The sequence below is a fragment of the Lissotriton vulgaris genome, chromosome 8, assembly GCF_964263255.1.
Source record: "Lissotriton vulgaris chromosome 8, aLisVul1.2, whole genome shotgun sequence".
NCBI classification, from domain to species: Eukaryota; Metazoa; Chordata; class Amphibia; order Caudata; family Salamandridae; genus Lissotriton; species Lissotriton vulgaris.
This window is the reverse complement of record NC_141696.1, coordinates 1,518,282,646-1,518,309,478: the sequence shown is the minus strand read 5'-3', so window position 1 is coordinate 1,518,309,478 and position 26,833 is coordinate 1,518,282,646. Positions and strand designations below refer to the sequence as shown.

Sequence of the window (26,833 nt, the reverse complement as noted above, 5' to 3'; positions counted from 1 at the left end):
TGATTTGCCCAGAAACACAGGATGTTGCGCAAACTTGCCGGGATTCGAACCTGGTTCGCCAGCTTCGAGGTCGACCGCTCTAGCTATTAGGCCACAGTTCTGTCACCAACATCCTCCTCCAGTGACCCGACTGAGTACAGGCCGTTGGAGGTTAGACACACAACTGTTTGTCCAGTTTAGAGTGGGCAATCAGATGGCTTTAATTTGCTGTGCGTCATCACCAAGTAAGTCCTGGAGGTGAGGAAGGGTAGAAAAAGCCCATAACGACCCCAAAATCATGGGAGCACACTCCCAAGGTGTGGGGGCCGGAAGTTTTTCATTTTTCAAAAACAAAAAACTTTTTAAAAGTTTGATGGGCAACCATCATGTTTTACAACACTGACGGGAACTGTAGTGTTGGTGGTACCTGTCAATGCTAAGAGTTGTCCGCTGGACTGGCAGACAACTCTATATTTAACTGCTGAAGATCCCTCAGGACGGCAGGATCAATGTCCTTCTGCCCACCAAATTCTAAATCAGTCCCTCAATTTAGACTTTTTGACAGGAATCTCATGAACAGAAGACACTGACCTCTTTGTGAATGACTTGTGGGTATGTGTGCGAGGAGGCTCAGCGGAGGCAGAATTGGAGCAGTGATAGAAGTGGGTGACTGGCCAGAGGTTTGAAACTTAACAGCATGCATGTAAGGCCATTTAGCTGCTGTAGAAGCATGCATGCGATACTTTTGAAGAACCCAAGAACATGCTACTTAGGGCCTGATTCTGATGCGGTTAGGAAAGCATTCCCACCTAGGGCCTGATTCTGATGAGTTTATGAAGGCCTCCTAATGGCATTTGCTCCTTCCGGATCAGATCGGGAACGTGTCTTCCCGACCCAGGGCCCAATTATGATGCGGTTAGGAACATATGCTCCCATTGAAGTCAATGGAGTCCAACTAAATCATATCCGGAAGCATCCGGATGCATCGTACTCCGGCGGTTGGACGCTCCCGATCCGAGTGGGTCGGAAACCATTTCCAAACCCATTCGGTCGGGAAGCTTTCCAACCCGCATCAGAATCAGGCCCTTAGAAGCAGATGATGATGATGAAGAAGCAGAATTCTCTACCAAGACAGGCACCTGTCATTATCCCGAAATGCTGTTTCTGAAAATCTTAGAGATAACACATTGTTCTGAGACATAAACAAGTTGTAACCAACAAATATGCAGGGCAAGAGGATCATCAATGAAGGTCTTCCTTTTACTACAGGAGCTGGATGAAGGATTTAAAATAGATTTATTTGAAGTCTCAGTTATCATGAAGAGAAAATCTCAAACTTCACATATTGAAAAAGGTAAAAAACAGTAGCAGTAGCCTTCTCACTGTGAATGTAAGGTTGAGAAAATTCCCAGGATGAAAAGGGTTGTGAGTGTTGTCTAGTCTAAAAAGCAGGTACTGGGAGCAGAGCTTTAGAGGATTACTTCACACTGGACATGAAGTAGAAAATCTGCACAGTTGATCCTCTGAGGGGAGTTGAGCTCTGTGTCTTTCCACCTCATTAGATAGAGTTTGGGCCACAATAATGTTAATGTTACAGAGGATTCCCAGCCTTGTGTTGTTGGTTCCATTACAATATGTTTTCTAATGCTATTTATCTATGACTTAGGTGTATAGATATTTGTATTTCCATGCCCTGTTTGTTTGGATATCTCTGTGATGGTATTGCTTCTATTTCTGTAGCCCTGGGGTATTGGGTGTTTCCAGCACAGTCTTTCAATTTCTATACCTTAAGCATATAGATGATTCCATAACAGTGTGTGCAGTCTAACCTACTCATCCGTTCTATAAAGAAGCAGCTGGGGTACCAAGCCAACTTCATCACCTACAGGATGCCCTGAGTTGTTTGCCTGAAAGGTTCACGTGTATGAAGTTAAATTTACGTAAATGGGCAATGTACTTGAGATTTTCTGTTTAGCTGAAGGGGAGTACAAGGACCACCAAGAATTGATTTTTACCACACATGTGGGCCTTTTTTATTTGAAACCAGTGTGTGGACTGTGCTCCTTCCAGCATTTACTATCATAGTGCATGTTCCATCTTGGTGAAAAGAGCGAGCACATGTCTACGATTACCCTAAAGCAATGACTGTAGTTTGTACAGGTGGTTTTGTCAAGTATCAAGCCTTGCTTCAGCACCACAGGTATTTTTTTTTCTAAATGTAGGTTCAAATTTTAATTTTGACACTGAGGTAGTAGGAATGTAAATTGAGCTTAGTGTTTTGGGGCTGTGTCATGAACATGATGTACTGCGAAATGCAGGCTCAGAACTGGTACATAATCAAGGTTTTTTCTAATTGTGCTGTATGCAGCTTATATTTGGAAACCAACAGAATAGGCAGGCCTCTGTTGGGCATCGACATGGTTACTGAAATTGCTCAAGATATGGACATTGTTCTTCTGTATAAGGAGATCCAACACCAAAGCATGTTTTTAGATCAACACCATGTAACACTAACGAGGTGTAGTGGGAGCAGGACATTGATTCTAGAGGAGCTCATATGCACAGTGATCTTTGTTGCCAGGCTCTTGACATCTGAGCTTTCAAAAACCAAAGCTTAGTAGCACTGTCAGTGAATGAAGACAGGGACGAAACGTTGTTTGTCCTTATCAAGACCCTTGTCAGAATTCTGCTGCAAACCTGCTGCCCACTACTCAGCAACATGCAGTGACCAGTGATCTGAAGCAGTAAGAGTTGAGCCAAGCTCACAAATAGGACTAAAGGTAGACTCCAGGGACTCTGCATAAAGTTGAGAGGGCTTGTTAAGCGGCTTACAATGGACATTAGTTGATCACAGAAGGAGCATCCATCAGAGCAAACAGGTTACAGGTAGAGGGTGCATTGGTTCTGTTTTGAATCCGGAGTTTACTAAAGCAGCAAAAGCACAGCAAAATCCAATGGTTTTCAGTTTCTACTGAGAAGGAAGTTGTACATTCAATGCTTTTTTTCAGTTTTAACTGAAAAGTGGAAACTCTAGAAATTATTAAACCTGCAATAAGCTGTGCCTTAATAGAGATGATTTAAGCAATCAATCAAGGAACCTGTAAAGCGCGCTACTTACCCGTGAGGGTCTCAAGGCGCGGAGTGGGGGTGCCTCTACTGTTTGAAAAGCCAGGTCTTGAGGAGTCTTCTGAAGGTGAGTAGATCCTGGGTCTGCCGTAGGTCGGGTCGGGAGGCTGTTCCAGGTTTTGGCGGCGAGGTAGGAGAAGAATTTGCCGCCGGAGGTCTTTAGTTGGATGCGGGGGACAGTGGCGAGGGCGAGGCTTGCGGAGCGGAGTTGGCGGGTGGGGGTGTGGAAGCTGAGTCTGATGTTCAGGTAGGCTGGTCCGGCGTTGTGGAGGGCTTTGTGTGCGTGGGTGAGGAGCTTGAAGGTGATCCTCTTGTCGACCGGGAGCCAGTGTAGGTCTCTCAGGTGGGGGGTGATGTGGCTGCGGCGGGGCATGTTGAGGATCAGTCGGGCTGAGGCGTTTTGGATGCGTTGTAGTCGGCGCATGTGTTTGGCTGGGATTCCTGAATAGAGTGCGTTGCCATAGTCTAGCCTGCTGCTGACAAGGGTCCTTCGGAGCATGCGGAGGGTGTTGTAGCAGGAGGAGGAGACGGCGTTGACCTGTTTTGACATGGAGAGGGAGGAGTCGAGGACGAATCCTAGGTTGCATGCGTGGTCGGTCGGTGTCGGAGCTGTTCCCAGCGTGGTCGGCCACCATGAGTTGTCCCAGGCTGAGGGGGTTGGTCCGAGGATGAGGACCTCCGTCTTGTCCGAGTTCAGTTTCAGACGGCTGCTTCTCATCTAGTCGGCGATGGCCCTCATTCCCTCGTGGAGGTTGGTTTTGGCGGTGTGCGGGTCCTTGGTAGCCTTCATATGCTTAGCGACCAGCTCAGAATTTGTTTTTAAATGAAGGTGGATTATGTTAAAGCATAGTTCACGTTTTGAGATATGGCAGGGATTATTTTTCACATTGGGTTTATTAACAGAGCCGTCCACTAGCTCAATAGAATGGTGTACCAGTTTAGGCCCATAGTCTAAAACTTGTGTCATGGTGCCACACTGGTGCACATCCTGTACACCATCTGGTACATAGAAAGGAGGGAATGGCATTTAAAAAAAGGTTTTTTTGGTGGATGTAAAGAGGAAGTCAATGTAGTTTGCCCAGCTGCCACTTCCAGACTCAACCTTACCTTGGGTTCACCTGGTTTACAGGGATATTGAGGCGAGCTGCTATGTCTTCTACTGTCTCTGTTCCCTCAGAGATGATTCCTACACCCTTTGCAATAGCCTTGGCTGTGATAGGATGGTCACCGGTGACCATGATGACCTGAAACAGGAAGAAAAGAACAGTAAGCTGGTCTGTGGACATAGCATAATTCTCTTAGTTTTCTGGTATGGTGAGAACCCAGTGAGCCATCTTGTTTCATTTTTTTTTTTATCTGAACAGGAAGACATCCAGTGAACTGGTCAAGAGCCACAGATCTTTCTTCACCCCATCGCCCATCCATCCCATGCCAACTACAGCATTATTATTTTTTCCGGTGAACTTGTATTTTTGCAAGTCCCAACCATGCCACACTTTACCCTCACTGCTCAATGTCTAGATCTGCCATACTTATTTGCCTTCTAGCCTAGTTTTGTCGAAGTGGCTGACTTTATCGTATGCAGCAGCTATAAAGACATGTTCAGCTTTCTCAAAACAACACTGCAAGTACCCCCTGTCCCCAAACACTTGGTCGAACACCTGGCGAATCCTTCAGCTTCCCATTTACAACCTATGAGAGATGATTTGAGAGGAGAGATACCACCCGGTGCTTGGGAACTAAATTACACAAACGGCTGAAGAAGTGCACATGCTAGCAGTACCTGCACATGGGGGATCATGCCATAGCAACAGATTAAGTTAAATTCAGTCACTAGGACTACAGTATCTGTGGAATTCACTGACACTTTTCCATGAAGAGGAAGCTTACTGAAGTGTCCTGATTGCCCTGGAGAACAAGGCTACTCATACTGGTAGAGAAGCAATCAGAAAACAATCCATTGATGCACTATTCCGCAGTGGTGGCTCGCATTGGACGTGCTGCCAGGTGGGGCAGGTTGGGGGGGTATTAAACACAGACATACTACGGAACGGAGGAACGTAATAATGACTTTCTTCCGTTCCGTAGTATGTCCGTGTTTGCTACCCCAGCACCCTGTCCCGTCCCGACCCGCAGCATGCCCTATGCGAGCCGCCACGACTATTCCAAACAGCTGTGATTCCCTTCCTCAAGTAGTAGATTATATAATCTATAAGAGCACAATAAGTATGCACCTTGATTCCAGCACTGCGGCACTTTCCTACAGCATCGGGAACAGCAGCACGAGGTGGGTCAATCATGGACATGAGTCCAACGAAGCAGAGATTCTCTGTAGGGAAGTTCACCTCATCTGAGTCAAACTGAAAGTCTTCTGGAAATTGTTCGTCTGGTAGGGCGAGGTGGCAGAACCCTGCAGGAAAGATGAGAAATTGTTAGAAGTGGGCATCTCAACATTCATTTGTAATTCACTGAATCCAATTTTTCAGAAAGAAAATATTTCTTTCTATAAATTACTTCCTGCCCTTTACCCCTATAAACCCCACAACCCTCACGTAAAATTAATCACACAATTCCAATAATTAATTTACAAATAATTATTATTTATTAACAACTTATTATTAATTGATTAAGCATAAATTACGTCACACCCTTTACTTCTATAAACCCAATAATCTGCACCTAAAATTAATTACACAAGCTCCATAATTAATTTTCAATAAATTAATATCAATTAACAACAAATTATTATTCAAAAATAAATGAATTCCCACCCATTACCCCTATAAACCCCACAACTCACACCTAAAATTAATTACACAATTTCCATATTTAATTTTCAATTAATTAATTAATATTAATTACCAACTTATTAATAATTAATTAAAATAAATTACTACCCACCCTTTACCCCTATAAACCTCACATCCTGCACCAAACAAATTACACAAAGTTCCATAATTAATTAACAATTAAATAATAATATTGATTAACAACCAATTAAGAATTAGTTAATGATTAATTCCTTCCCACAATTAACACTATGAAATCTCAAATAAATATTAATAAATTAAAAGAAATCCTTAATTTATTATGATTAAATTACTTCCCACCCTATTCCCCTATAAACCCACAACCCACTACGGAACTAATAAACGCAAAATGTAATTAAAATACAATTGATAACTACTAAAAATGTAACAAGTATATATTAAAAAAAAATCTTACACAAAAAATACATCACATTAATTTAAAATATATCCTAAAATACATAACACTAATTTGAAAATCGATATTTTAAACAACTGTACTTTCAAAAGATATTAATGACTTCTATATTTTAACTACAATATTATTACGTTAAAATCAAGATTCTTGACCCAGAAATTCTTGCTGTTGATATTTCTGACTCACGATATTTAGGACTTGATATTTCTGTTGGTCGACATGTCCAACTTGAAGAAGCCTTGCTTGTGGTGATACAAGCTAGTTATTGTAAAGAACGTGACCGTAGCTCACCATGCTACACGCATGTCATGATACCTATGAACCCTAATGATGGCATTAAAGGCTTGGAGAGACTTTGCTGCTGCACTGCCTCACAATCACCACTAGTCACTGAGGGACAAGAATGGTGGCCCATGAATTTCCGGGTCACAACTGGACGTGCATGTAAGTATAATTATTTTTTTAAACTTCTATTTACTCCCAAATGAGTACACCAGTTTATTGGGTGAAATTGGGGGTGGGAGGGCATCATTTTACTGTGGACTTCAAAAGACCTTCAGGGTCAACATTCCCAACTTTAAGCATGCTTTGGATTCAGAGACTCCCATTAAAAATCACTAGTTTGACTCTTGCTGTGGCCTCCCAGCTACAGGTAAGCGTCACTTGAGGTCACACTTGAACTCAGTGCCAGGATCCAGCATTGCATAAGCTGAACCTCCCTGCTGTGCGTATATGTTCTGCACAAGCAGCCCCATCCATGTTACCTACCGAGCACCCTCTCGCCCAAGCCACCGAGCTCCATGTATGCATTCTGGAAGGCGTCCTTCAGCTCTTCGTCCAGAGCCTGCTCTTTGCCTTGTAGAAGGATCGTGGAACAGCGGTCTAGAATTCTTTCTGGAGCGCCTTTCATCACAAGCACGTAGCGGGATTCCTCTGGGTTGGCATTTTTGTGCACAGACAGCTACAAGAAAAAACACAATGGGCTGCATTAATTGCATAATGTAGTAAAGTTTGTAAGAAAGCCTTGAATTCCTGCATAAGACAGAAATCGGTGAACACAATCTATGTTCGTATTGAGGGTCCATTACACAATAGCCATTCTTTGCACTCTGATGTCGTAGGGAGACATGTAAATGAGATGCGGTGGCGACACATGTACATAGGCTACCAGTACCAGTACCTCCTGTTGTAAGAAGACATGTAAATAAGCTACTGTGGTCAATCCTTTGACACAGTGTCACGTAACAAACTATCAGTCACTGCTGTGGCACAAAGATAGCCAAACAAGAAACCAGTCATTGTTGTTGGACACAGAAAAGTAAACAAAGTTACCAGTCGCTGCTGTGGTAGGAGGTCAGTCATTGACGTACAACGTTTGGCTTGACTGTGCATCTGTCACCGGATCTTTAAACCTACACCAATGTTATTCTGCAGGTCTTCACTTCAACACAAACACATATCTATTCCCATGCTACTTACTTGCAATGCTTCACATTACCAACATTCCTTTGAAGCCAGAGCTATTGGCATTGCCAGTGTCTGTTTACATATGTGATAGAAACCCACCAGGAAACTGTGGCCTTGTAGTTCCACCTTCTACTTCCCCATCCAGAGTTTCACTCGTTGAAATTACATAATACCCAACATGTGCAGACAGGAAGGGGAACAGCAAACAGAACTAGGAGACATTTTGTCAATCAGCATTTCCTGTCATGTGACAGTCTGCAGCTGAAATCACAGTAATTGCTGCAAGACAAATACGTAAAAGTCTCTTTTTTATTCATTCTTCAACTGAACCTCACCAAGAGCAGCAGAGGGTGGGCTGCAGCTCAATCCACACCTCTACATTCAGTGCCTCTGCAGGTTGTCCTCTTACAAAGCGCTTTCCCATCCAAGCACTAGTCATTATCCGCAGTGCAAGGCCAGCACCACGCGACAGTGATTGCCACCAATAAGAGCCTGCCAGGCTGGATGTGTGTATTTAGAGACTTTACAGAGCACGTGACGCAGCCGCTCTCTGTGCATTTCCATTTTCAGGGCTGATACAAGAAGAAGGGAACACCGTGCTCCAGTAGGCAACCCTGGCAACTAACAAGAGGAGCTCCCTCGTCGCGCCCACCCACTCGCCCACGCAGGCCCCGTGAGCAAGCACAGCCCTGGCAGCCTGCCAGGCAAGACACAGGCAGGATCATTTTGTTATGTGCCTTGCTGGCATCTAAGCAGCAGCCAGAGCTTGCAATCGCAAAATGCTTAGCTGAGCCTTCATACAGAATCTTACATAAAATGGCCACCAGAGTGATATTTCATCTGAGTCAAAGGGTGCCCCACGGAATCGTCCGTTTCAGACTTGCAGTGGATCTGATTGACTGAGTGATGGCTAGAGATTTCCTACTATGGAGTGGCCCTTCTTTAGAGCAGTTCTAACCTAGAGGGATGTCTTGGTTACCTGGGCTCGAGGGAGCCTAAATTAGCAGATTGTGAATTTATACTGATCTCCAACAGATTAATCATGTTATGTTATGTTAACTTAGTCTTATATAGCGCGTAATCACTGGCAGGTCTCTTAGTGATTTTAGAGAGAGGGCCAGAGAACATTAGAGCGGTTACATAACATCACAGGCAGTTAGACTGAGTGCAAAGCCTCCTTAAACAGGATCGTTTTAAGCTGTTTCCTGAAGGGTAGGAGTGCAGGTAGGACAGAGAACGCTCTGCCTCCTTTGGACAAACTATTGCATCATGATGGGACCAGGCGGCAGGCCTCCGGAAAATCGTAATGTACGACCCGGGACGTAATTCTCAAGGCGTTCTTTGATGTAGACTGGGGCTTGGACGTAAATTGCTTTATGAGCAACGCAGAGGCCGTTGAATTTAGCGCTCTGCTTAATTGGGAGCCAATGCAGCTTGCACAGCAGGGGGATGGCATGGGTCCTTCTCAGCATCCTGGGGATGTGGACACACTAATATGGGGTTAGCGAGAAGTTAACCTGGGATATAGTAATCCTAGGTCGAGTTGATCCTAGATTGTAGTGACCTTAGGTTAGAGGGGTAAGAGTTTACAGTTGTCTCCACCTAGGGAAATCCTAGGCAAGAGGACACACTAATCTCGAGTTAAGTGTTCCTAAATGGGAATGTTCCTGGGGTACACTGAAGCTTGCTTTGAGTGATACAAGCTAGAGGGATGAGAATTCACAGTGATCTGGATTTGAGGGAGCCTAGATTGGCTCAATTTGAACTTAGGGTAATCTACAGCAGAGAAATCCCAGGGGGATGAGCGTACAAAGCTTGGGTTAGGTGATCCAACAGTGGAGTAGTCTTAGATGAGAGTGCTGCGTACTCACAGTTCTCCCAGACTCCACTCATCAGAACACTTCTGGACCTGTGGACATTACAGGAGAAGGGATGCCTTGCTGCCAGAGGACTGTCTTGTTGCTTGAGGACTCCCTTGCTGTCTGAGAAGGAAGATTGGACCTGTTTACCTTCCTCCCAGGTTAAACTGAATGACTCCGAGGGTCAGTTGGCTGATTGAGCTACAGGGACACAACAGGTTTCAGAGGCCTCCCTGCACTGCCCAGCTGACCTGCTGCAACTGAAGCTGCCTGAGGCCTGTTGACGTCTGCTTGAGTGAGTTCCTGATCCCCAAGAGGTTCCCCCCAATGCCCTGGACCCTCGGCTGGCATCAGTTTGATCTTCTCCAAATAAGAAGCGGTGAGATTCCTGATGTTTAGGCTCTTTGTGTCCTCGAAGAGGCCCATTCATGCTGAAACTCTGCCTACAATGAAGACCATCAATGCGAAGCTTCGGTGAGACCTGCAATGGGTGATACAGTGACCGGCAGTGACAACCTGCAACACGAGACCTGCTCCTCACACTACAGCAACAACCAATGCGAAGCTACAGCAACAACCATCCATGATGCCATATTTAATTTTTTAAGCAGTCGTGCACCCACTGAGTAGGCTTCAGAGATCACCAGGGGTCCTTGGACTGCAAGGTAAGAACCACTGATCTAAGAGTTGCGCTGTAGGCTCTGGTGTGATACTTGTAGTGATACTAACATCAATAATGGCTGTGTGGATGATAAGAGAGTCTGATAGAGCTTAAGATGATGAAGAAAGTACTCTAGTAGACAAAGATGTAGTTAATGGAGTAGTCAACGCCAGTTGTGGAGGTGCAGAGCCAACAATCACTATACTGATTGGTAGAACTATTATTGGAGCCATCATCAACATGGTCTTTTCAATGGAGTCCTCATTAATGAGGTCTTCATTATAGTGGTGTTCATTGAGAAAGGCTTTGCCGATGGGGCCTTCGTCAACAATTTGGGGTCTTCGTTGATGAGGAATTCGAGAATGTTTTCTTAAAGGACGGGATCTTAGCCCTTTGCTGGTGAACGTTTGATGATAAGGTCCTTGTTAATAATCTATTGGGATAGAGTGTTCAGACTTATTCAAAAATGCTTCTGAATCTCAGCTGAGGATTCTGCCTTTATTACCCAACTTTTAAAAAAGGGAAGAAGAAGATTTTTTGTCTCCTCAGATGTGCTGTGAAGATGGCCATATATTATGAGATTGTCATAGGGGCTGAATATAGCCTGAATAGTAGGACTTGGTATTGAAAGTAGTCAGTACCTACTATAAAGCACGGGCATGTTCTATTATGGAGTTGTAGTAACAGGCGTTCTGAAGGTTAATAGTACGGTTTTGTGATGGAACCACGTTCGAAATTATCATGCATGCCTTTACAATGTGTCCATTACCACGCAAATGCCTTTACCACGCATGTCTTTACTACACAAATCTTTACCACGCATATTCCTATACCATGCATGCATTTACTGCTTAAATAGAAGTATTTTGCAGGTAAGTTAAAAGCCTTTTTTATTCAAATATATGTGTCTGTGTGTATATATGTATGTATATATGTATATATATATATATATATATATACATTTGTTTTTTTCACTGAAAAAAAACAAAGGTTAAAGGGAGGTTATAGTTAGGATCATATTTCACTTGTACAAAACCATAGAAATTCAGCAGTTATAGTTACCTGAGCTACATATATCTTACGCCACCCCAATGCACTGCTCGTGACCTCACATTTTACCTAATTCATGACATGACATCACAGATAATATCGTCCACAGAACCACTCATACCCGCAAAGCACGTCTCATACACCCACAAGCACCCACTCCCCACTCCGTCGGCGTCCCAGGAGGAGCCCAGGAAGAGAGCTAAGGGGGTAGGGTATTCCTGCACTGTCCCTTTTTCTTTTTTTTTTAAATGTTTTGGGGCGACTCGGCTTAAGCCGAATCCCAAAATAGCTGTCAACACCTTCTGGTTGAAGTGTTGGCAGCCAATCAAATTGCTGCACAAGATTAGGAGCGTTTGCACCTCAACATAAACAAATTTGGATTTCATTTAATATCTCCAAAACTACTGAAGAGATTTACATCAAATAACAAAAAGGGTTCTTCCTGGCCCAAGTGCTACCTTTCGGCCAAACGTGGTGTAATTCCCCTCCAGAAGTTCAGTTTGTAACATTGTCTAAAATCTCTACAGAAATTAACAAGGGAAAAACACTTTTTTGACCCCCCCCCCCCCCCCCCACCCCCTCTTTTTCTTGGGCCCCGCTTGAATGATCACCTTGAATCATTCCATGCACAAGTAGAATCAAAAGGGCATTTTTTGGGGAAAGTTTGTGAAGATTCATTAAACTGCACCAACGTTATAGGCAAGTAAAAAATGCTTTTCCCTCAGAAACATGGTCCTAACTATAACTACCTATTTGTGACCAGTAGTTGCTGTCCCATTGCCTGTCCGTGCACACAGAGTATGAATTCTGCTACCAACAACTACTGTTTCATTTTCTTGTAGATATGTTCCAGTTCCCACTTTAGCTCACTGTTGTATATAGCGATTAAGAGTTTTTCCACAATGTAACTCCAGGGCCTGTGTTTTACTGACTCTCCTGCCAACTGCCCGCTTCGTTACCAATGTCCAAGCACAGGCACTCACCCTTTCCGTTAACAATGCTTGCCCAAAGGTTTCAACTGAGGAGTTTTCACACAGTGAAATTGAAGTCTCACTTGCAGTCAGATTCTGGATATGTAAATAAGATAATAATGGCTGAATCAATCCCTCACCTGAGGATGTCATTGCACATCTTCCTGTTCTTCAAGAAATAGTCTTTCAATGTGAAACAGCAGGATGCTAATGACCTGCCATTTGAGGACATTCGTGCACATCTTCCTGTTCCTCAAAAGATGCTGGATAATACAAAATAGTGTGAAGCTACTGAACAGTCATCTGAGGACATCCCCACGCATCCTTATGAAGCTATTGACCAGTCATCTGAGGTTCTTTAATTTGAGCGTAGGATGTGGAACAACTCTTAATCGCTACATAAAACTTCGTTTAGAGAGAAAAATATTTGTAACTTCGCACACTGCCACTGTGTGCAATTGGTCAATTGGTATGAGATGCCAGAGACAATGAAGACAACTACTTCTACAGTCTTTCTATATTGACTCTTCCCTTTAAAACATCTTCTCATGCCAGTACCTGGCAAAATGCAGCAGCATGAACAGTTCAGGCAGAGACTGTCACTAGAGGTGCTCTCCTACCTGGTACTTGTTGGTAGAGTTGAAGGGGACTTCGGCCACTTTGGTGTTCTTCTCCCGCATTTCCTTGACAGACCCGCAGCACAACTCGATACACTTCAGGAGCGCAGATTCAGACGCATCACCGGCCACAGACCTCTAAGTAAAGGCCAAAAGAAAGCAACATGATTATACCTCCAAAAAGTAGTTGTTTAGTTTATTTATCATAGCTTTTTAAACACTTTACACATGCAACCGGTGCTTCTAAAGATATGGCTTCAAACCACAGAGCCACACAAAGATACAGCAGTGTGTGTGTGTGCACATGTATGAGTGGTGTGCGGTGTGTCTGCGTGTGTATATAATATGAAATAAAACATGCCAACAAACAGGTTAAGCATTCAGTCTGAGTCAGACTCAAGAGTTCAGAGACAGGGAGGATCACCAGTTCTGGGTGAAGAAAGATTTGAACAGATGAGCCTGTGCTTGTCTTCTGAAGGGTTTGAAGGAATCCCCTAGTCTCACCTGCTTCCTAAGAGAATTATATAACTATGGAATTGTTGGAGTGCACAGAAGACATGTCAATTTGTTGTGGGACCTGCTGTGGGTGCTCTATGCAGCTGCAGGAGGCCCCTGCCATTTCTTCTGTTAAATTTCTCTGTGCATGACTGCTATCGCTGAGTTTTGCTGGTGCCACTGGTACTGGGTCAGTATGGGTTCTGTCTTCTTACAGCAGGTAGCAAGCCTGGAACCACCCACTGCTGCCACCTACCTCCCCCCGCCTTACACCAGAAGCCCCGTATCACCAGGTTTTGTTATTATTATTTATGTATGCCGTAACTTTATGGTGCTAGATAACCAGGAAGCAAGATAACAACTCTGTATACTATTGATTAAAATGATAGGTTTTTAATATCACCCCAAAAAGGATAATGGATGGTGTCTGAGACAGAGATAACGTCAAGGAATTCCATGTTTTAGCTTGACATTTATTCAAGAGAATATTCTGAAAGTTGATGGTTGACAGTTTTTTAAGAATTTTAGGGGTCAAAGGGAGAAGAGAGATGGACCAGAAAGTAGTCATCACACTGGGGCTAATTGACAAGGAGATGCATCCATCAGCCAATTTTCTGAGATGGAACCACTGCTGTAGACTTCGAAAAAGCTCTGGGAGCTGACTTCAGCCCAAATGGTAGAAACTTGTATTGGTAATCTCCCTTTCCAATCCTGAAATGTAGAAAATGACTCAATGTGGCGCAAATGGGCACATGATAGTAAGCTTCTTGAAGATCTAAACCACACAGCCACTGAACTTTCTGCAAGTGAGGAAAGATTTTATGGAGAGACAACATCCTAAATGTTGTCCTCTTCACTCATTTGCTCATCTTTTGCGATCTAGTGTGAGACAAAATTCCTGCTTGGGGCCCTACTTGATTAGGAATAATGTGAATAGATGCCTGTGTGCCATTGTTGTTTGGGAACAGATTCTTTAGCATGCTCCTCCAGAAGTGATTGACTTTAATAATCCAACCAGTCCAGAAAATAATGTTTCATCCCCTTTGGTGGAAACTGTGGAAACAAACTGGAAAACCAGATTTTGTAACCATTCTGCACAATACCTGTTCCTTGTTGTTACCTACCTACCAGGTAGATAGATAGATAGATAGATAGATAGATAGATAGATAGATAGATAGATAGATAGATAGATAGATAGAAAGAAATACTCCCTCTCACCTTGGTGTTCAATGGTGGGGGTAGAAAAAGAGAGTCATTGCTTTGCTGAAGCCTTTCTAGCGGCTGCAGAGGTCTGCCGACCAGATACTCTTCCACAAGCGAATATTTGCAGCTGAAAGGACTGCAGATGCTCCTGCTTTTATCCTTGAAGCTGATTTTTCCAGAAAGGATGCTGCTTACCCTTTGATCAGCCTTTGACTAACACAAGGACATTCCCATCTCTTTTCTAGACCCACTGATATTATGGTTTCTGCACCCATTTTAATTTTTTGAATTTCCTTGTCAGTTGTGGTTCAATCAAAGAAGAGTCACTCAAAGGAAACTTCAACATTTTTTGTTAAGCATGTGATGTCAAAGTTAAGCATGAGTGAAGAACGCCACCCAATGGGGACACTGTAGCAAATATCTGCAATGGCTAGGGTAGCTGTATCCCGAACCAACCTAAACAGGCTGTCAGAGATGATCATCCCTTCTTCATGATTCCTAGAACATCCTCTCTTTTCCATCTCAAGTGAAACTCCAGAAACTGGTTCATACATTCCCAAGGCGCTCTATCATAACATCTATAAAAGGCAGCTCTGACTGCCAACCGGTTGAAAGAGTCCCATCTTCTGCTCTCTTTCTCCAGGTTCACATAGGCTGAACCTGCATCATTGTATTTTAGCTTTCTGCAGATCCCACCAGAGAATTAGTCAATATCATCTCTCTTAGTTTCTTTAGATCCAAATCATCAGACCTGAACGTTTTTTCAAGTAATCTTTTTACTGGACACATAGAGAAACAGAAACATCTCTGCCCACAAATCCATTTTCATCAGCTACATCACCTTTCCAACAAGGTGCAACCAAAGACTCATCTGCTGCTGCCAAGTGCTTAGGAGTTTGAACCACTTGCTAAGATCTTAATCCACAAAATAGACTGACTGAGCAACATCCTATGCTGAAATTAAAGTACCTGCCACTGTTGGAGATGACGGTGAAGGCTGTCCTGTCCTTTTCCAAACATGTAAAGAAAGAAAACCAGCTCTAGGCAGGGGGGAGGCACTGTGGAAGTCGCAGAGCCTCACCAATGTGACACCATCTCTCGACATCGAGAGGTGCCTCCACATGGAACCTGAGTACTCCAAACCTGGTAATGTCACGATACAGGAATGCCAAGATACAGGAATTTCTTGACATTGAATGCTTCGACACTGAATAATGTTCTGAAGGGCCCAAAAGCTGACGCCTTTCCTATTCCTGCTTCCTGTTCCTCAACCTCCTGTACAACATCTTCTTATAAATGTCACTGTCTTTAATGGAGTGAGAGTCAGGAAGACAGACAACGCAGACCTCATTGTCATCATTGCCTGTTATATTGCCGGGTTAGGCCCATGTAGGGAAGTAGCTTATTTTTTACATTGTCCTGGTTTTCAGCAGTGACCTTTTGCACATATTTGCATGCGCGACAATGTTGGCTTGGTTTAACTACACTTCTTTACACATTTAGCTTTGCACAACATTATCATAATGACCTGAACATCATGTACAAGGTCTCTTCTCGCACTAGGTACAAATGCCATCTCTATCTTCATCCACTGGGCGTCACTAATCTCTATGCACATCGCAAGGCTGCTTTCTAATATAAAAGATGAGCATCCCAATAGATTAGGAGAGAAGGCACTTTATCTGACTCCGAGGTTCCTTGCATGCTAAGACTTCATCACACAGTGGTCTGATGGGGTCCTTCATTCTCTCCCATCAGGTAATAGGGTTGGATACTTGGCTCTACACCCACACACACTTAGAGTAGGGTTTGCATAGTGGGAGTACACTCGATTAGTGCCTTGTTTTATATGGTGCTCCTAATCAATTTTATCTGCTTGTCTATTAATCATTGCAGCACACATATTGTATACATATTGAAAACGTCCCACTGACCATGAAGCACCACAGTTCCACAGTCATAATATTAACAAGCAGTGCCAAACATAAGCATTGAAAGCTACAGAGAAGCCAAGTTACATTGGTAACCAATTCACATTATTTTATAAGAGCCAAACTTCAACCATGTAGAGCACAGACCCTGAAGCACTCTTACCCTGCAGGGCCACTATACTTCAGGTTTCAAGCCTGAGTGTAAAGGAAAAGAAGGTAACAGGTATTGTGAGTGGTGAGCCCTAATGGGTAGGACGGAGGGTCACATGTGAATCTATGAAAGACACTGGCGAACCACAGTGTACAGGTAAGTAACTTGTTTCTTCTCCAGTATTGAATCTTTCATAGATTCACATACTTGAATCACACTAGTAAGCAGTATAAAATAAATAAGAGGTGGTGGGTATGGCAAAGCACTCTGGTGTAAAGAATAACCATGACATAAGAAGGCAACTATAAAGATAAAACTAACATGCCTTATTTCAAATATGACACATAAAACACATTGTATAACTTGACATGTACAAACAAAAAAATGTTGTACCATGTGAAGTAGATGACGCAATACTATTTGCCCAACTGTGGCACCGCTTTCCACTAAGAATCCAAACAATAATGTTTGGGGAAGGTGTGGACATTAGTCAACATGCCAGCTCTGCAAATGTCAAGTAAAGAAACTCCCGCAAACAGGGCTGTAGATGTGGCCACTTTTCTTGTAGAAAGTGCCTTAACCTTTGCTGTCAATGGCCTTCCTGCTTTGTCGAGGCAACAGGCAGCGACTGCAGATACGCATCGAGCTAAACTGTCCATATTAAAGTGTAACCTTTTTAGGCAAGGCAAATGATATTAGAAGCTGGTCAGATTTTCTAAAAGCCCTTGTTCTGTCTATATAAAACTTTAAACATTATTTGACATCCAGAGAATGTAGGGCTCTTTCAGCTGTGGACGAAGGGTTTTTAAAGAATGTCGTTAACACCATTTGCTCATTCAAGTGAAACGAAGTTGGAACTTTCAAAATTAATTTAGGATTAGTTCTTAATATCACTCTGGCATCTTTTGAATTGCAAGCAAGGTTCATTAACCGTAAAAGCGTGTATTTCACTTATTCTCCTAGCTGAGGCAGGGCCAAGAGAAGGGCCAAGTTCCATGATATATATTTTATGTCTGCCTTATGAAGAGGTTCAAATGGACGTTTAATGAGCTGTGACAGAACCGCATTTAGCTGGCAGGTCATTGGAGGATTCTTTAAAGGAGGATAAACTCTGAAAATATCTTTCATGAATTCCTTGATTAGTCTATTAGACCATAAACAGACGTCACCTCTTTGTCTCAAAAATCTTGATATAGCTGGCAGATACGTTTTAATTGAAGTATGAGCTAGACTTGACCTCGCCAAGTGGAGCAGGTAAGGATGTAAAGGGGTGTAGATTGTTATTTACACACCAATAGCAAAATGTTTTCGATTTCGCTTTATAGGATTTACTTGTGGCATCCACTCGAGACTGCTCAAGTATTGTCTTACAAGCTAGTAGGTTGAGCAACTGCATTTGTGGGTGATCAATATGACCTTTGTTCATGGGAATTAGGTTCTCTGTAGGTTTGAACTAAATGCGTGGACATTATGATAGGAGAAGAAGCTCTGTGAACCAATATTGTTTTGGCCATGCTGACGCTATCAGAAAGAGGCGGCACAGTTCCTGTTTCGTTTTTCAAATAACCTTGGGAATTAGATGGAAAGGAGGAAAAGCATAAGCGAACATTCATGTCCAGGCTAGAAGAAATGCGTTCCCCCATGATTTTTTCTAACGAAACCCGCTTGCATACATTCTGCATTTTGTGTTCTAGAGAGCTGCAAATAGGTCAAGATTTCTTCCACTGTCTGAAACTTTTGGATTAACTACTGATGATTTTGTCTTCAATTGTGGCACAGTTTTGCAGGAAACAGCTTATTTTCCAACCTTTGAAAGTTCATATCTAGAAGATTGATGTGCATCCTTGCACCATGAGAAGACCAGTTTCTGTTTACACGTTTTAAAGGTGAGCTCCCCAACCCTCCAGAGAAGCGTCCGTTGAATCAATGAATGAATGAATTTAATTTCTAAAGTGCACAAATACCCACGGGCGCTAATAGTCAAAGAACATACTGAGATGAACTGATCAGGGGTTCAACAAGTTAAAAAGATAAAGAAAACAGACAAGATTTCAGCTGTTTCCAAAAACTAAGACGATTTGATTGGTTTTTAAGGTGGAATGTCAGTGTTCTCTACAGCTGACAGGTGGTATAGACATAACTGCGACCACCCCAGGAAACTATGTTTATCCTGGGGACAGCAGATCTCATATTTCTATTTGGTTGACACCACCTGCTTTTTCTTGCAAGACAGTTAGGTCCAGCACCATACATTACCTTATGAGCTAGGCAGAGTGCTTTGAAAGCCTCTGTCTTTTCCTCAGGAAGCTAATGAAGTTCTGTCCTAGATAAGACAAGGGCTATGACTACTGATTTCTGGAGCTGAAAACGAATGAAAGGCAACACCTTTCTCAGAGACCTAAGCAGTAGGAAGCAAGAAATTGTTAATTTGTCCTCTAAAGGATAGATCAACATCAAAAATGACCCCAAGGTTTCTTACCTTGGTGACTGGTTCTGGCGTGAAGCACAGGTTTTGGGCCACCATGAGTGACCCTAGAAGGTGGACTACTTTCCAAAGTTAAGACCCTCATTTTTTTCTGAGTTTAGTTTTAAACAATTAACAGCCATCCAATTGACAATGGCATTCATACATTTATTAAATCTGTCTCCAATCTCCTGGGTATCATCTGCATAAACTACCGTAGCAAAGCCGTACGAATGGATCAACTTTGCCAACGGTGCTACATAAATGTTTAAATAGAGTAGGGATGAGCTAAGACCCCTGAGGACCCCAAAAGGGAGAGAATTGGATTAAATTAAATTCCCCAAGGGCAACAGTCTGCTCTCTATCTCTTAAGTAAGAGGTGATAAGGTCATGTACTGATCCAGCTATCCCAATTTCAGTCAGACTTTCTAACAGAACAGTATGACAGTGTGAAAAGCATTGCAGAAGTCCAAAAGGACCACAGCCGTTCTCCCAGCATTATTATTATTATTATGTTTCTTATATAGCACCAGAATCGAGCCCCGAAGGGGTATCTCCGCGCTTGCCTTGGGAACCCGTCGTGGCTTTTCCCTTTGAGATAGCCCCTACAGGGCATCCCCAAGGTGAAAGCCAGGCATCCCGCCGCGGGGGGGCCGTTGTGGAGATTAAGCAAGCTTAATGCCCAGAGTTGCAGAGTGTGAACCCATGATTAGGTCAGGCACTGAAGCGAGAATTATCGAGTCCATGGACATTTGAGCTCAAGACCCTGCCGCGTCGGGAATTGAACCCTGGTCCCGGGTCTGACCTCTGCTTCAGGGTCTGCCTGCTCTAACCGGTGAGCCACACTTCTCCATTATTTTTAAAGGCTCTGATCTCTTCCGAGTCAGCAATCAGAGCAGTCTCTGTGCTAAAACCAGATCTGAAACGTATTGTGCATTTTCCCGAAAATGGTACGCTTCCAGGTAACCGGATAGGCTAGCACTGAAATGTTTTTCGAGGAGCTTATCTGAGAATGGAAGTCAAGAGAATGGAAGTTTTTCTCCTTCTTAGGGTCCACCAAGGTTTTTTTTATAGAAAAGGTAGGATTGAGATCTTTTTCCCAGTTAGATGGGGAAAATACCTGCTGTAATGAAGACATTCAGTAGGGTCGTCAAGACTGGTGTGAGACTGTCTGTAATGTCTTGTACAATCTTAAGCAGGCAGGAATCAGAATGAGCTCCAAATTTTACTTGACCAATAAACTTTTTGTCAATGGTCAGTAGTGGAAAGTCATGGAACTCAGATTTCCTAGAGCCCACGGTTAAGGGCTCTTGATTTGGGGTTACTAAAGAACAGGAGGAATCCAATTCTCTGTACACACCCCGACTGTATTTTTTTTTTAAAGTTATCCAGTCTATCACAAAATTTCTGGCTAGGGTGATGACTAGAAGAAAGTATTGGACTTGAGAGAGATTAGACTATTTTCGAGGCCGATTAAATTTTATCAAATTTTGACTTTTCATCCAGAATTATTTTTATACATTCATCAATAGCTTGGGGCAGATGGCCATTTCCTGTGGAGTTTAACTTTTTTCTGGTGCTCGTTTCAAGGCTTCCCTACTCAGCCACTCATGATAACTTGCTGCCGATGCATTAGGCTCACTGCCAAGATCGGGTTTAGTCAAATCAAGGGTCTCCGCCAGGGTCCTTTTGTCCTTTTCCATAAGTGAATGGTTTTACTCTGCACTAATGTTTTGGTGCCTTGAGATGGGGTCAGAATATTTAAGCTAAACTCAACTGCCCCATGATCCGACCAGATCAAAGGCAGGAAGGCATCACATCTAAGGCTGGGATCATTTAAAAAGATGTCACCTAAAATTTGGCCAGCTTTATGTGTGGCAAACTTTACTCTTTCTTTCAGCTTAAAACAACGCAGAGATTCCGATAACAGGACTGCATCTTCATCATTCGGGTCTTTCAAGAGAAAACTGAAATCCCCTAAAATGGTGTCATTTGAATATTGAACACTAATGTCAATATTACATATATTATCTAAAAAAACGTAGCCTTGGGCCCGGGGGGCCTATAGCTCTGATATCCTGAGTAGTATAGATATATGTGATGTTGCATCTGAAAAAGAAAGCTTCACAGTTTAAAATAGTAGAAGGTTATTCTGATAAGCCCAGTGAGTCGCAATGCACTATTGCAAGGCCACCACCATGTTTGCCTTGCCTATCATGTCTGTTAATGGTGCCTGCAGGCAGTGCTAGTAAAATATCTGGATTGGAAGTGCCATTTTACCATGTTTCGGTTAAAAATACCATAGGAATCTAAAAACTCCTAAAATTCTAGTTTATGTTTAATAAGTGACGGGGTATTTATTAAAAAGGCCCTCCAAACAAATGGTAAAATTGCAAGCAGTATAGCAAAAATGGTCTAGGTTTGCTGCAGGATGTAAGGAGCTACAATCCAATTGCCGACCTGGGATATTCAGACCTAACAGCGCTTCCTTAGAGTAGCAGTGAGCCAAACAAGCATTTGCAATGCAATAGGTCTCGCATTAGGAAAGTTTGAGGTATTGGTATTGTAAATGACACATTTTTTATTTATGTGTTGGTTTTGAAAATAGCGAAAATTAACAGCTTTGTCATTTACAATGCCAATAGTTTTAACTTTCGCAAATGTGACACCTATAGCATTTGTAATGCAATATGTGTTGTATTTACATGACTTAGATGTATTAATATTACAAATAACAATGGCTTTTTAAAAAAATTAATACTTAAATAAAAGTTATTGTAATTTTTAATGGCAATATCTTATTCTTTTGTAAATAACTTTTGGGAAGATTATGTTCAGTGTATTTTATATCCAAGAACAGAGGTAAAATATTAACATCTTTTTGTGACATTTGTAATAAATTGTGAAACATTGAGAGAACATATTAGAACCAGTTGTTGTTGAATGGTTGCACAGAGTGATGATGTGGCGTTCAGTGGTGTTGAGTGATGCTGTGGCCTTCAGAGGTGCTGAGTGAAGCTGTGGCATTCAGTGGTGCTGAGTGATGCTGTGGCATTCAGTGGTGCTGAGTGATGCTGTGGCATTCAGTGGTGCTGAGTGATGCTGTGGCGTTGAGTGATGCTGTGGCATTGAGTGATGCTGTGGCGTTGCGGGATGCTGTGCGCTGAGTGGTGCTGTGGCATTGAGTGGTGCTGTGGCGTTGTGGGGTGCTGTGTCATTCAGTGGTGCTGAGTGATTCTGTGGCGCTGAGTGATGATGTGGCATTGAGTGGTGCTGTGGCATTGAGTGGCGCTGTAGAGTTGAGTGGTGCTGTGGTGTTGAGTGGTGCTGTGGTATTGAGTGGTTATGTGGCGTTGAGTGCTGCTGTGGCATTGAGTGGTGCTGAGTGATGTTGTGGCATTGAGTGATGCTGTGACATTGAGTGATGCTGTGGCATCGAGTGATGCTGTGGCGTTGAGGGATGCTGTGCGCTGAGTGGTGCTGTGTCGTTGAGTGGTGTTGTTGCATTGAGTGGTGCTGTGGCATTGAGGGGTGCTGTGGCATTCAGTGGTGCTGAGTGATTCTGTGGTGCTGAGTGATGCGGTGGTGCTGAGTGGTGCTGTGGCGTTGAGTGGTTCTGTGGTGTTGAGTGGTTCTGTGGCATTGAGTGGTGCTGTGGCGTTGAGTGATGCTGAGTGATGCTGTGGCATTGAGTGGTGCTGTGGCTTGAGTGATGCTGAGTGATGCTGTGGCGTTGAGTGATGCTGTGGCGTTGAGTGATGCTGTGGCGTTGGGTGATGCTGTGGTGTTCAGTGATTCTGTGCCGTTGAGTGATGCTGTGGCGTTGAGTGATGCTGTGGCATTGAGTGATGCTGTTGCGTTGAGTAATGCTGTGGCATTGAGTGATGCTGTGGCGTTGAGTGGTGCTGTGTCGTTGAGTGGTGTTGTGGCATTGAGTGGTGCTGTGACGTTGAGGGGTGCTGAGTGATTCTGTGGCGCTGAGTGATGCTGTGGCGTTGAGTGATGCTGTGGCATTGAGTGGTGCTGTGGCGTTGAGTGGTGCTGTGGTGTTGAGTGGTGCTGTGGTTTTGAGTGGTTCTGTGGCATTGAGTGGTGCTGTGGCATTGAGTAATGCTGCGGTATTGAGTAATGATGTGGTGTTGAGGGATGCTGTGCGCTCAGTGGTGCTGTGGCATTGAGTGGTGCTGTGACATTGAGTGGTGCTGTGGCATTGAGTGGTCTGTGGATTTCAGTGGTGCCTTGGCATTCAGTGGTGCTGTGCCAATCAGTGGTGCTGAGTGATTCTGTGGCACTGAGTGATTCTGTTGCGTTGAGTGATGCTGTGGCGTTGAGTGATGCTGTGGCATTGAGTGATGCTGTGGCATTGAGTAATGCTGTGGCATTGAGTAATGCTGTGGCGTTGCGGGATGCTGTGGTGTTGAGGGATGCTGTGCTCTGAGTGGTGCTGTGGCATTGAGTGGTGCTGTGGCATTGAGTGGTGATGTGGCGTTGAGGGGTTGTGTTGGAGGGTGGAGTTGGAGGGTGAAGTAGGAGGGTGGAGTTGGAGGGATGATTTTGAGGGTGGAGTTGGAGGGTGGAGTTGGAGGGTGCAGGGTGGATTTGGAGGGTGGATTTGGATGTAGGAGTTTGATTTGGATGGTGTAGTTGGATGGTGTAGTTGCAGGGTGGAGTTGGAGGGTGGAGTTGGAGGGTAAAGTTGGAGTGTGTATTTGGAGGGTGGAGTTGGAGGGTTTAGTTGGAGGGTAGATTTGGAGGTTGGAGTTGGATGGTGGAGTTGTGGGGTGGAGTTGGAGTCCGTAGTTGTAGTTTGCGGGTGGATTTGGAGGCTGGATTTGGAGGCTGGATTTGGAGGCTGGAGTTGTAGTTGGAGGGGGGATTTGTAGGGTGTATTTGGATGTTGGAGTCAGAGGGTGTAGTCGGAGGGTGTATTTGGAGGGTGTAGTAGTGCTTGGATGGTGGATTTGGATGATTGATTTTGAGGGTGGAGTTGGAGGGTAGAGTGGTGGGCGGATAGAGTGGTGGTGCTAGAGGGTGGGCGCTAGAGTGTGGGCGCTAGAGTGGTGGATAGGGTGGTGGTGGATATGGTGGTGGCGGATAGGGTGGTGGCGCATAGAGTGGTGGCGCATAGAGTGGTGGTGCATAGAGTGGTAGAGTGTTGATGGAGAGAGTGGTAGAGTGGTTGCGGTAGAAGGCTGTACTGTGTGTGAGAGAAAGAGTGTGTGTGTGTGAGAAAGAGAGAGTGTGTGTGAGAGAGAGAGAGTGTATGAGAGAGAGAGTGTGTGTGAGAGAGATAGTGTGTGAGAGAGTGTGTGTGTGAGAGAGAGTGTGTGTGTGTGAGAGAGAGAGAGTGTGTGTGTGTGAGAGAGAGAGAGTGTGTGTGTGTGAGAGAGAGTGTGTGAGAGAGAGTGTGTGTGTGAGAGAGAGTGTGTGAGAGAGAGAGAGAGAGTGTGTGTGTGAGAGAGAGAGAGTGTGTGAGAGAGAGTGTGTGTGTGAGAGATAGAGAGTGTGTGTGTGAGAGAGAGAGTGTGTGTGTGAGAGAGAGTGTGTGTGTGAGAGAGAGAGTGGGTGTATGTGTGTGTGAGAGAGAGAGAGAGAATGTGTGTGAGAGAGAGAGGGAGTGATTAACAAGAAGCCAGGGAGCCCGGAAGGCGTCTCAACATCCTGTCCGAGTACAAGCAGAACGGGGACACCAGCCTTCACTTTCGTAAATCCAAAGCAGTCTACTTCTTGATAAGAACTTAAGGAAGGCAGGAAGAGGTGAAATACCTTCCAGTTTGAAGCACCATCAAAGGGCTGTTAAAATCGGATGCAAAGTATACCCTTATTTGTGAATTTTAAACACTCTGGCATTGTCAATAAAACATTCTCAAATTGAATTGCATGGAAGAAAAAAATGGAAAGCGAGCGACAGAAATCATAGCCAAGTGGAAAGAGTCCCTGTCTAATCTGTAGTAGATTCTGCTCTCTTGCATAAAAGCGTAGGATGTCTTACGCCAGAGCCATAGATTTTGAAACTGAGCAGCACCCTGTGACTCTGGGCAAATCACTTCATTTTTCTGTGTCTGAAAAACAAACACAAACCAGACCGAAAGAAACCGGAGAAATTACACAAAGGGAAGGGGAAGGAAAGAGAGACGAGGAAAAGATAACGAGACAGAGAATGAAAGATGAGATGAAGGAAAAAAAGAAAGGTGGTGAAGGGCATAGTGACTAGCGAGGGAGAGAAAACATAGAAGGGGAGAAGAAAATGAGAGAAGAGAAAAGGAGGGTAGAAAGAAAGAAAACAGCAGCATGTCTTATTAACAAGACTGAGAGACAGGGGAAGATTAATGAGAGACAGGGCTGTGAAGAGGGAGAGAGAGAGAAAGGGCGAGTGAGAGAAAAATATGAGGTAAATTAAGCGCACTCGTTTAAGAAGCAGCAGGCCAAGGGAAGATAAGTGGACATTAATGAGAGGCCACGGACTTGGAGGGAGAGGGTATGGGGGGGGGGGGAGGAGGGAGTGTAAACATAAGCGAGTGTGTGAGAGAGAGTAAATGAGAGGAGGGAAGAAGAGAGCATGAGAGAGAGGGGGAGAGACAGGAGGCGGGAGAATATGAACATTGCTATGGGGGTGGGTGGGCGGGGGAGCAGCAGCCTTTGATGTCTGGTGGTGTGAGAGACAAATGTTGCCAAAGTCCGCGCCTGGCGAAGCTTCACGCTTCAGTAGACAACATGCATTGGGAGAAATCCGCTTGTTCAAGAGGGTTGTTTCAACTACAATAGTTGACCTAAAAACGTCCAGAGGTCCTGGTGCATGGCACATCTGGGGCACTGACGAGCGCAGACAGACTTGCCTTTAGCGTGCATTTGGCACGGGCACACTACCATGTGTGCTTAAGTAGTCTTTTGCTGAAACAGCTAGACCGCAACCCCAAGAAAATGGTATCTCCTTGCTCTAATAGATGAGTTCGGAACGCTTAGAATGCTAAAAAGTGCCTTGTGCAAAAGATGCCTCCAAGATAAAACACAATGCGAGTAAAAGAGTCACCAGATTAAAATGCCCCAACAGATTTGTGCAACAATATGCTAGCGTTGTCATTATGAAATGGGGATGTACTGGTATGAATGCTAGGCCCAAGGGATATCTTCTATTCTTCCCCACTATGCCATCACTAGTCTCAATCTTGGGTAACTGTGACCGTATTTCGAAAGATCCCCGAGTTTGCATCCATTGTGCATTCAATTGATCTTGCAACTGTCTCATGCGCAGATGGCATTTTAGAATTAATGGAATGCGAGAAGACTTCATTCTCAACATTGATCTGAAAACAGAAGTGAACTCTTTTTTTGCTAGGGAAGCTGTTGCCATTATGCATTGAATTATTTCTATAGTTGGATACGTTTTTAAACCTTTCATATCAAGAATTGCTCTCAGGAAAACTGACAATCTGGAATGACTTTTCTCTGTTCAACTTTAGACCTAAAGCTTTGACTAACTGAAGGCAAGCCAAAGTAGATCTTTTTGCTGAGTGGAATGTGGGTTCTTTGATAAGCCAATCATCCACGCATGGGAACACCTGTTGAGCGTTTCTTCACAAGAACGCTGTCACAGGGGCCATGCATGGAAATAGGATTGATATCTATAAGCTTT

The 26,833-nt window shown here is 43.8% G+C and overlaps 1 protein-coding gene across 1 annotated transcript in view; it reads right to left on the bottom strand.

Annotated features, from left to right (window-relative positions):
- Nucleotides 1-26,833, bottom strand: part of LOC147699073 (sodium/potassium-transporting ATPase subunit alpha-1-like) — a 244,865-nt gene that overhangs the window by 34,486 nt on the left and 183,546 nt on the right. Inside the window, exons 11-14 of the mRNA XM_086935650.1 lie at nucleotides 12,959-13,093; nucleotides 7,099-7,291; nucleotides 5,340-5,515; nucleotides 4,213-4,349 (exon numbers count right to left, since the gene is read on the bottom strand). Of these exons, the coding sequence (XP_086791776.1) occupies nucleotides 4,213-4,349; nucleotides 5,340-5,515; nucleotides 7,099-7,291; nucleotides 12,959-13,093 (641 nt within the window). The remainder of the gene's footprint in view (nucleotides 1-4,212; nucleotides 4,350-5,339; nucleotides 5,516-7,098; nucleotides 7,292-12,958; nucleotides 13,094-26,833) is intronic.